Raw genomic sequence first — 12,084 nt, forward strand, 5'->3', positions numbered from 1 at the left:
AATGTAACTGTCAATAAAAGCCTTTGAAACTTATGAAATGCTTGTAATTCTACTTCAGTATACCATAGAAAGATCTGACAAAAAGATCTAAAAACACTAAAGCAGCAAACTTTGTGAAAACCAATATTTGTGTCATTCTCAAAACATTTGGCCACGACTGTATGTTTGATCTCTAGTTTGACTTCAGTACGTTTAGGTTCCGGAGGTCAATATAGGCATTCTTGGATGATGATCCCTGGTTCGGTAACAATATTGTGCACAGTCAAGGAGGTCCTTCCAGGTCTCTCATTCACAACAACCAGAATTGACGAGATAGCTCCTTCAAGCTCTTGTCTTTTTATGGAAGTTAATTCATAACTAGGTTGTTGGATGCAAAGGAGCGAGGGGAAGTGGAGTAAGGATCTAGAACCCTTTCTTTGCACAGCTTCAAGAGATTGACGTGAAATACTCGTTCAGCCAGCCATTAACCATATCTTTCCTTTCCTTAACTTCATGGGGGCCCTGCCAATGAGCCAATAATCTAGAATGGGACGTTGGGACAAGAACCATAACATGGTCCCGGGGTCAAACTCTGTGACAGTCATGCTTCTGCTGTAACGTGATTGCACACATTCAATGTTTTCTTTTAGGATAGGTCTAATTTTATCGAATCTCACACATAATTGTGTGATATATTCTAGAATATATGTCGAAGGATTGGCCTCCTCTTCCCATCCTTCCTTTAAAATGTCCTGAATGCCCCTTGGTTGTCGCCCATATAATAATTCAAAAGGTGAGAAGCCCGTGGAGGTTTGTTGGACCTTCTGGTAGGCAAACAAAATGAGGGAAAGTAACATCCCAATTCCTCCCATCCTCGCTGACCACTTTGCGGAGCATCTGTTTGAGCATTTGATTAAAATACTCTACTAAACCATCTGTCTGGGGGTAATATATACAGAGGTTTTCAAATGCTCAACTCAGAGTAATTTAGCCACCTCCCTGAACGTATCCAAGGTAAGTCCCTTGATCCATTAGGATCTTTTTAGGAATCCCGACCCTCGCAAACACCCCGATAAGTTCCCATGCAATATTTTTTGAGTTCGTCACTCTCAATTGGATTGCTTCCGGGTATCGGGTAACATAGTTCACCATCACTAAAATGTACTTAAGGCATCTAGCATTGGGTTTTAGGGATCCCACAATATTGACCCCAGGTCGCTCAAACGGAATATTAATGAGCAGGACAGGAACGAGAGGAGCACAGTCCTTCCGAGGAATCTGCCTCAGCTGACATTCCAGACAGAAGACACAAAAGCAGAGGACCTCCTCGTTAATCCCTGGCCAATAAAATCAGAGTCTTCTCAGCCCCTAAGTGGTGCAAATAAGGTGGGCATGTGCCAGCAATGACCTTACCTCACCCTCATGCTCAGCTACCCGATAGAGTAAATCGTTTTTCAAAGCAAAGTGCGGTCCATAGGGTATAGGATAATTGATGTGTTGAGTATCAATCAGCACAATAGCATTCAGAGCAAACTTTAAGGAATCATAATTCCATTGCTCCCATTTAAAGGAGCCCGAGTTTTGTCTAAATTGGAAGTGCAGCTGATTAAGGGGATCAGTTTGGATGTCACCAGGCAGAGTTATGTCGTGCGTCGCGTCCTTCGCCTCACCTTACATCATCAGACTGCAACGTGCGTACATCGCCCTTGTCCCATTGGGTGGCACAATGTATTTGGGCAGTCCCCTGTTATATGCACAGCATGGGAACAACTTGGGATGAATTATCATCTTCAAATATTAGGCCTAACTTTTTCTTAATGGTGGCGTTCATGCTTTCCCTTATTTTATTCGACCAGTCCCGCCCAAGGATTTTGGGATAAGGGGTGCTGAGCATCACAACCACTATGATTTTCTGTGTAAGCCCCTTATAAGTAATAATACATCGTGTGAAACTATACCACTTGGTACCCCTGTGAATACAGATTACACTGGTTGTACCACTTTCCCACTGTCACAAAAGTATATAACATATGCCTACCACATCTTTCTACTTGAGAGATGACACGGTGTCGTTCAATCAGGCTATCCATGCTTTTATATTCTTGCCTCTTGACCAGGTGGGCTAGATGTTCTGGAAGAACTTGGACTAAAAAATCACAAGCCACCAACTCTGTGATTTGTTTAGACGAATTGACCTCAGGTTTTAGCCAACAGCCAACTTGCCCCCAGATCATTAACCTTTGGACCTGGTGAGGGTGTCGGGGTCAAAATTCCACTCATGGCAAGCCCTCGCTTGTTCCCATACCTGAGCAGGACCTCTGACTTAAGTCTGTCATAATCACCCATGTCAGTTCTCTCGAGATCATAGTAAGTTCATTCCACTGGTCCTCGTAGGAAGGGTGCCAGTATATAAGCCCACTCAGTGCGATTCCAATGGTGGCAGGTGGAGGTTTACTCAAAAATAAGAAAATAAGTTTCAGTATTGCCATCTGGATGGAGAGGTAATAATACCTGTGATGGACCTATCTGTAGGTCTTTCTGAAGGGCAACACGTGCTTAGCTACATACCTCCACCTCGGCAAGTTAAGTTTTCTGTTGAACAGAACTTTAAGTGCCTGTATCTCTGCTGCCATTCGCTGTAGCAAGTCCATAATGTCCTGGGGTTCAGTCATTTCCCCAATGATCCTGTTGACTACGCCACTGTAAGAAGAAGACAGACAATTATAAAGGGTCTGGGGCACTTTAACAGCAAACACCATATATTGTATTGGCACAAAAGGCACACAAAAAATGTGTGTTAAGCACAATATCATTGAGACTTTTTCCTAGAAGACTGAGTCTGTCCAAGATGGCTGCTCTTAAGGTAATGATGGTTTCTGGGAGGAAGAGGCAGATTCAGGTGGAGTCACCCCAGAAGTGACATCGTGATTGATGTCAATCTTCCTTTTTGCAGAGGGGAGAGGAGAAGAGGAAAGTGTTGTTGCCTAGCGACCTCATGTGTTCCAGGGTGGTAATATAGTTGACTAAGCCCTTAAGTTGTTCCCCAAACGCAGAATGGGACACCTTAAAAAACAATCCCCAGAAAGAAAGAAGTTATGACTGTGGGAGACTCGATTATTACAAGGGTTGAGACACAGGTTTGCTCCAGAGACAGAGGATCTTGCACAGTGTTTTGTCTTCCAAGTACACAGGTGGGAGACTTTCCTGGACAGGTGGATAGGCTGTTGGCAACAGCAGGGATGGGTTGGAACAAATGACATACAGTGGGGAAAATAATTATTGAACACGTCAATACTTTTTTCAGTAAATATATTTCCAATGAGGCTATTCTCACCAGATATTCGTATTAGCTCAAGAAATCCAGAAATATAAAGGCCATAAATAAAGGTATGTGTAATAAACTGGAACGATAAAGGGAAAAAGTATTGAACATGCTAACTAAAAACTTAGCGGAGAAGCCTTTGTTTGTTATAACTACTTCAGGACGTTTGCTGTATGAAGAAGCCAATCGTCTGCAGTGCTCAGGTGTGATTGTGACCCATTCTTCTAAAGTGATTGTCTTTAAATCTTGAAGATTCTGGGGGGGCCCTCTTGTAAACACTGATCTTTAGTTCCTTTCACAAATTGTCAATTGTATGAAAGTCAGATGATTGGGCCATTCTAACAAATTGATTTTCTTTCTCTGAAAGGAGCAGTGGAACAGATTTAAAAATGTTTTACATATAATGCAGGACAGGTACATCCCTAAATTTGGAATTAGTAGGAAAAGTAAGGAGACAAAATAAAGTTACAAATGAAAAAAAAACAGCTGTATAAGGCTTATAAGACTAGTAAGTCCAATGTGAATCGTAGGGTGTATGAGGTCATGAGAGTAACCATTAAGAAGGATATTAGGGGAGCTTAAAGGCAGTTAGAGAGAAATATAGCAGATAAGATGAAGGCTGGCCCTAAGTGATTCTTTCAGTATTTGAGTAAGTAAAAGAACAGTCAAACAGGAGGTGAAGTGCATCACGAATAGTAAAGGGGGATTAAAAAATACAGAAAGTGAAATAGCAGATGCTCTAAACTCACATTTTTCTGAGGTCTTCACATGTGGGAAGTGTATAACCTCCCAGTGGAAAATAGGGCAAATAAAGCGGTACTGAGTGATTTGGAAATTGTAGAGAGAGGAGTACTGATCAGATTAAATAGGCTGAAATCAAACAAATCTCCAGAACCAGGTAATATTTACCATCAAGTTCTTAAGGAGGTTAGCAAGTACATACGTATATAAACCCTTGATGCATATTTTTAAGAAATCATTTTGCACTGGGGACTTTCCAAAGGACTGAAAAATGGTAAATATCACATCATGTAAAAAAAGTGATCAGGCAGATCCAAACAACTATAGACCAGTAAGCTTAACATGCATCACAGGAAAATAAATGGAAGGAATTATTAAGGATAAGATTGAGCAGCACATGGCATGTACAGACATTCTGCTGAACAGTCAGCATGGGTTCAGATGAGGGACGTCATGTTTTCTAAAATGCTAGAATTCCATGAGGGAGCAACAAAATAACATTTATCTGGACTTTCAGAAAACATTTAATAAGGTGTCACATAAGAGTGGTGCCCTGGGGGGCAATGCAAGCGCCGCTGATATTTTTAATATATGTAAATAATTTGGATAAGTAACAAGCAGGTAAAGTCTGCAGATGATACCTAGCTAGGAGAACTGGCAGATAATTTGGAATCTGTTAAATCATTACAGTAGGGCTTGGACAGATTTGTGATAAATTGAAATTTAATGTACAGTAAGTAAATGTAAAGTATTACACTTAGGAAGTAAAAATTTTGTTTAAATACATATTGGGATTCTGAAGCTTGAAAGTACACCAGTGTTCAGAAGCCATTAAGCAGGCAAACAAAATGTCAGGTTATATGGCACCCTGATGTGTGAAGTTCAAGTCCAAGAAGGGTCTGCTCGACCTTTATAATGCACTAGTGAGGCTTCATCTGGAGTCCTGTGTGCAGTTTTGGTCTCCAGGCTACAAAAAGGACATAGCAGCACTAGAAAAGGTCCAGAGAAGAGAGACTAAGCTAATTCCAGGGCTACAGGGGATGAATAATGAGAAAAGATTAAAAGAACAATTTAATCAAAAGGGGATTAAGAGGAGGCATGATTAGAAGTGTTTACAATTATGAAGGAATTAATACAATGGATCAAGACATTGACTTTAAAAATAAGATCAACAGGACACAGTTGGAAACTTGTTAATGGTAATTTTCACATAAACATTAGAAGGTTTTCCTTCACACAGAGACCCTTCGACACATGAAATAAGTCAACAAGTAGTGTGGTGGATGGTAGGACTTACCAGAGACATTCAAAACGGAATTTGATAGAATTAAGTGGAAAGGATGGGCAAGCTTTGTTGGGCTGAATGGACTGTTCTTGTCTAAATTTTTGTAATGCATTACAGTAAATCCTAGAATAACCTCAAAATATATTCTTGCTGACACAGCTTCTTGTTCAGGTTGTTTCCCTTTGTGGCCTTCACTTGGTAGATCAACCCATTAACTTTCCATCTAGTGGCCTTACAAATTTTGATCATATTTTATGATCACAGCTGTTGGCTCACATGGTTCTTTGCAAGCCGCTGGGAGCAGCACTTGACATTGTGCTCCATATAAAAATGCAAAAGGAGACCATACTGCTCATATAGCTACATCAACTGGTCAAAGGTTAAATCCTAATCATGGGTTTTATTGTGCTGTGCATTTAGCCAAAATATAAATTAACCAGCATTGCATTTCATACTGTATGTCAAGAAGATGAATCTCACCTTAGCATAAGCTCTAATGCACCACTAGCATACTCAGTGTAAGGTGGAATCACACTTGAGTAGTTACTATGTTTTTCCAGGTAACATCTAAATTAACAAAACTGCTCCTGGCAAGAAATCACTCAGTATAACATTCCTACTTTCTTTCTTACTGTTCTCCATGAGAACGAAGAAGTAGGATGTGAACAAGTCAGTAAGCCGGGCAGATCTGGATGTTTTGATTGAGAAATGTTTGTTTCTGAGCACTGTTTCTCTCCAGCCTGGGTGTGCACACCACTGGTTACAAATATGGTGAAGCAAATCTTAAGTGATGCAATGTGTCTGTTTATGTATCAGCATCTGAAATAGTCATACAGTTATTAATCACCTTGTATATTAATTTTTGTATAGATAATTGTTATGTTTTCTATTAGGCATGATTGAGCCAGAGCTAGCCCATTGACACATCCCTGCTCTTTATCCCTGTTATTATTTTTTTTAAGTCTTGAAATGCAGCATGATATAGACCAACTCTCAAAGTATGCAAAGAGGAGAAAAGAAGAAAGATTGTACAAGGTAAGTGCCATGATGCAGAATGATGTTTAACACTTAAGTATTTATTTCTGGACAACTGTCAGCAGGTACTTTTTATGCTTAATAATAACCTTACCCCAAACCCTAAACTTCCAATTTGTTCATACATACATTTTTATAATAGATATTTGATAAGTGAATGAATCAATCACTTTTATATATAGTTTCTTTCATAAGGCACCTTCCAAACGCAATGACAAATTTATCATGTTATTCCATTTCTCAGAGTTCTATAAAGACCATCAAACCCAAAATGTACCCATCTGCTGACTTCCTGAATTCACTCCTGCAGACTGTTTGCAGGGTTTTATTGGACCCACAGCATTGGGCAAAAGAAAATGTGCAGTTACTATACAGGTGCTGGTCATAAAATTAGAATATCATGACAAAGTTGATTTATTTCAGTAATTCCATTCAAAAAGTGAAACTTGTATATTAGATTCATTCATTACACCCAGACTGATGTGTTTCAAATGTTTATTTCTTTTAATTTTGATGATTATAACTGACAACTAATGAAAGTCCCAAATTCAGTATCTCGGAAAATTAGAATATTGTGAAAAGGTTCAGTATTGAAGACACCTGGTGCCACACTCTAATTAGCTAATTAACTCAAAACACCTGCAAAAGCCTTTAAATGGTCTCTCAGTCTAGTTCTGTAGGCTACACAATCATGGGGAAGACTGCTGACTTGACAGTTGTCCAAAAGACGACCATTGACACCTTGCACAAGGAGGGCAAGACACAAAAGGTCATTGCTAAAGAGGCTGGCTGTTCACAGAGCTCTGTGTCCAAGCACATTAATAGAGAGGCGAAGGGAAGGACAAGATGTGGTAGAAAAAAAGTGTACAAGCAATAGGGATAACCGCACCCTGGAGAGGATTGTGAAACAAAACCCATTCAAAAATGTGGGGGAGATTCACAAAGAGTGGACTGCAGCTGGAGTCAGTGCTTCAAGAACCACCACGCACAGACGTATGCAAGACATGGGTTTCAGCTGTCGCATTCCTTGTGTCAAGCCACTCTTGAACAAGAGACAGCGTCAGAAGCGTCTCACCTTTGGACTGCTGCGGAGTGGTCCAAAGTTATGTTCTCTGATGAAAGTAAATTTTGCATTTTCTTTGGAAATCAAGGTCCCAGAGTCTGGAGGAAGAGAGGAGAGGCACAGAATCCACATTGCGTGAGGTCCAGTGTAAAGTTTCCACAGTCAGTGATGGTTTGGGGTGCCATGTCATCTGCTGGTGTTGGTCCATTGTGTTTGCTGAGGTCCAAGGTCAACGCAGCCGTCTACCAGGAAGTTTTAGAGCACTTCATGCTTCCTGCTGCTGACGAACTTTATGGAGATGCAGATTTCATTTTCCAACAGGACCTGGCACCTGCACACAGTGCCAAAGCTACCAGTACCTGGTTTAAGGACCATGGTATCCCTGTTCTTGATTGGCCAGCAAACTCGCCTGACTTTAACCCCATAGAAAATCTATGGGGTACTGTGAAGAGGAAGATGCAATACGCCAGACCCAACAATTCAGAAGAGCTGAAGGCCACTATCAGAGCAACATGGGCTCTCATAACACCTGAGCAGTGCCACAGACTGATCGACTCGATGCCACGCCGCATTGCTGCAGTAATCCAGGCCAAAGGAGCCCCAACTAAATATTGAGTGCTGTACATGCTCATACTTTTCATGTTCATACCTTTCAGTTGGCCAACATTTCTAAAAATTCTTTTTTTGCATTGATCTTAATTGATATTCTAATTTTCCGAGATACTGAATTTGGGACTTTCATTAGTTGTCAGTTATAATCATCAACATTAAAAGAAATAAACATTTGAAATACATCAGTCTGTGTGTAATGAATGAATCTAATATACAAGTTTCACTTTTTGAATGGAATTACTGAAATAAATCAACTTTGTCATGATATTCTAATTTTATGACCAGCACCTGTATAGCACAGGACAGACTTACAGTAGGTATACAGTAGATGAGTGGGGCAGATTCATTTTGTTAAAGGCATTGTGAGATGAAATGAGAACCTAAAACACAGCAAGAGTCAATGGCAGGAATTCCAGGAAGAAATTAACCAAGCCAAGATACTAGGCTTACAGTACATGTAGTCAATAAGGATATCAGTGGGTCGAAATATAAACATGAAAGCAATATCTAAACCACACTACTAAGCAAAATCATAGTTGAAAATCTGTACTAAATTTATAAACTTTATGCTTTTTTCCTTTGCAAACCATAATTATGTCCATTACTTTTGCATTTATTGTAAATGGTATATCTTCCACTTATCTATATACTCCAAACAATAAATTAGTAGTGCAGTCATATGGACAATGCATTGGGAGAGTAAGTGATCACTATTAGTTAAAAGAATCTTTAGATTCTAAATTATTATTTGCAAAGATGGCTACTTCACTACAGAAATGAGGATGTCAAATGGGTGACCTGATGTATCTCTGGAAGCAGCAGGCAATGAGCTCTTGTCGTTCCCAGTCTATTACTGGGGAGTGTTTACAAAGCCACGTAATTTCTAATCCTATTTGTAGACTGGAGGACTTTAACCCATAAAATGAAGTCTCGTCAGAATGTAGACAGCCCACAGTTAAATTTCTATTTACAAAGGCCTTCTCCTATAGGACCACAATCAGTACAAGAAATTCTTAGTGAATAATTTAATGGCTTACTTTCAAGAAAACATTTTCAAATAAAATCCAGACTAACTTTTCAGCTGAAGGCAAATCAATAAATAATGGTGTATCTTTCTTTGTTAATATTCTAAGAAAGAATAACTGATTTTTGATGGACATGACTACAGATACCTGTCCCACCAACCCATTCTTAAGATTGGCACTCCAGTTTCTCTGAAGCTTAGGACAGTGAGTTATTAAATATCCTGGTTCCCCACAGTAAAAAACTTAGAAGAGGGATGTCACTCCTGTTGGATAATATCTGTTTTACCAGTCTACTCTAGGACTCATCATTTGGTCCCAGGAGAACCATAGGTTTTTTTTCTTGAACTTCTCTTTTCCAACTTCCTCTCCTCACAACAAGCTCAAATTCTCAGGGCTACATCTAACACTTCATCCAGAATTTCTTCAAATTTTTCATACAAAAACACCAGACTACACAAAAAGTCATATATAAAAGTGGCTAAATAGCACAGAAACATCCGTAAATAAACAACAATCTCACACCAAACCATTACTCAGAGCAGAAAAAAATTCTATTGCTGTCTGATGCATAATATAAGGTGCATCCACATCCATCCCGGGCTGATTTATCTAACATGGAAAGAAAATCTGAGAATCCAGGAAAAAAATCCTTTGTAGGCACAAGGAGAAAATGTAAACTCTAGGAGTCTCAAAATGACCCTGCTGCTTGTGTCTGTGTGTATCTCATAGTTGGATGGAGTCCAAACCAATCAAGTTCCCATCATGTGCTAACTGTGTTTTGTACCTTCATGGTGTGGGTTTACGTTAATTCCACAAACATGTGACACAGCAAATGCACAGTGAAAGATGTTATCTTGCAACATAACCTAGCCTGCATTGTCATATCAAGCCATAGTCTAACCCAGAAGCTTGGGCTCAAATTGAGAACCAGCGTTGGATAAGGTGCTTATTCATCACAGGTAGCCTTTTCACACACTCACAAGAGAGCAGTTTACAATTTAGAATATGGGAAGAAAACTGAGGCGCTTGGAGAAAAATCCACACAGACATAGAGTGTAACGTAATTTCTTAGGGGTTACCTTGTTTTGGAGATTAAGTTTTGTTACTGATCTGGTAATCACCAGATGTACCATATTTTGCATTGCGGCTGAATATCATTCTGTGCATTGTTGCAAAACAGTCATGTCTGCTATATGACTTACATTGATGAACATCTTTCGTCATTCTGCTGTTCATATACAACACACTGGCAAGTGCAGTTTAGTGTCTGAGTTTGGATTCAGCTTTATTTAAAAATCTTCCATCTTTCCTTAACAATTCAGAAAGTGTAGTGTTTTTCTTTTTTTTTTTTTTTGCTTTGCTTTCTTGACTTTGAATTTTGTTTTTCTTTTTTGGATTTTGTTTACCAGTTTAATTGACAACATGTTTACAAAGTCAGCCTGTCTTCTTAGTATTCTTTCAGATTTTTCATTTATTTTCTCTTTTTTTTCATTTTGGGCCTGGCTGTTCAAATTCTACCACAAGGGGAATATGCAAATGGCTGTACATAAAATTTGAACAACTCATCTGACCAACACTCAGTATACCAAGTGCACCCTTTTACCTGCACAAAGGTTCTTTGTTTTTTTTACTTTGTTTGTTTTTATATATTTTTTGTATTTACTGTCAAATGAGACAGAGTTTCATGTTGTTTTTCCTTGTAGCTGAAACTAGATGTTTTTTTAACTTATATGCCAATGTCACTTTGCTCACTATTTATTTACTGCTTGTAAAATCAAGTTAAGCACTCTTTGTCAATGGTACTTCTGAAAAACTGCCTTTCTCAAGATAACTAAAATTTATTATTTGAGTCATGATGAACAACATAATAAGTAAATAATTATGTTCAGGTTTTTTAACACTGTACTTAATGTATCTCAATGATCACAGCTATCTTTAATTTCATTTCAATCCCTCATTTGCTCAGGTGTTTATTTTGTCATTTACCTTTAAAGGTGTGATAAACCTTGATTTTTAGTCCATTTTAATGTTTGAAATGTTTTAAATTTGTTTCATCATTATAACAGTGGCATCAGCACCAACTTTATCTTATGGGTTTCTGGCTGCTGTTGCTGGTTATGTTGCACAGAGGTCAAAAAACACATTTGTAATCAGGTCAAACCTATTGTGGCAAAGGTGCTTTATTAGCACCAACCCGACACAGACTGACACCAGAGGCATGGGCAAAATAAAAAAAAAAGATTTTATTTTTTCTTCACCTGTGGGGCACATCTTCCCCATAATCCACACAGGCACAACACTGTCCCAAAAACACAAATAAATCACCCCCAAATCACACTCTTCTTTCCTCCATTCCTCCCAGGGCGGCAGCTGCTGCTTCTTCTTCTTCTTCTTCTTCTTCTTCTTCTTCTTCTTCTCCTTCTCCTTCTCCTTCTCCTTCTCCTTCTCCTTCTCCTTCTCCTCCTCCTCCTCCTCCTCCTCCTCCTCCTCCTCCCGACTCTGGAGCCCTGAGTAGTGGCTGCAGGCTCCTCTTATAGCCCACCTGGAAGTGCTGCAGGTGCTCGTTGACCTACTTCTGGCTGCGCTCCTGGCCAGACGGGTTCGTTATACTGTGCAGCTCTATGCACCTTACCCTGCCGGAGGTCTTCCATGAAAGTGGCCCCGACGCAACCCAGGGGGGCTGGTAACAAAGGTTCCGAGGGATGCAGCGCGGCTCCCATGGCTGCTCCCCTGGATCTAGTGACAAAGGAGCATCCCGCTGGGCATGGGTCCCGGCCGTCTGCCACACTATATAAGATGGTGTTCGTTCCAGCACTGAGCTTGTATAGCGAATTTCTCGTATCTAGAACAAACTTCCCCACTGAAAATAATGGAAATCCAGTTAATCCGTTCCGCACCCCAAAAATATTAACATAAAAATCAATAACACTGATAAATAATATATACTGTAGTCTACCTTTAATAAATAACACTGGTAAATAATATAACTGATTATTAAAAGAATCAAAACAGGTGTCCAAAG

General features: G+C 39.5%; 1 protein-coding gene across 2 annotated transcripts in view; it reads left to right on the top strand.

The window, feature by feature from the left end:
• LOC114665897 (deoxynucleoside triphosphate triphosphohydrolase SAMHD1-like) overlaps positions 1 to 12,084 on the top strand; it is a 157,565-nt gene that overhangs the window by 59,376 nt on the left and 86,105 nt on the right. For both annotated transcript variants that reach the window (XM_051919609.1, XM_028820552.2), the window contains exon 3: positions 6,290 to 6,362. In XM_051919609.1, coding sequence (XP_051775569.1) covers positions 6,297 to 6,362 — 66 coding nt within the window. In that variant the 5' untranslated portion in view covers positions 6,290 to 6,296. The remainder of the gene's footprint in view (positions 1 to 6,289; positions 6,363 to 12,084) is intronic.

Source organism: Erpetoichthys calabaricus, chromosome 15 (genome assembly GCF_900747795.2).
Source record: "Erpetoichthys calabaricus chromosome 15, fErpCal1.3, whole genome shotgun sequence".
In the NCBI taxonomy this organism is placed as follows: domain Eukaryota; kingdom Metazoa; phylum Chordata; class Cladistia; order Polypteriformes; family Polypteridae; genus Erpetoichthys; species Erpetoichthys calabaricus.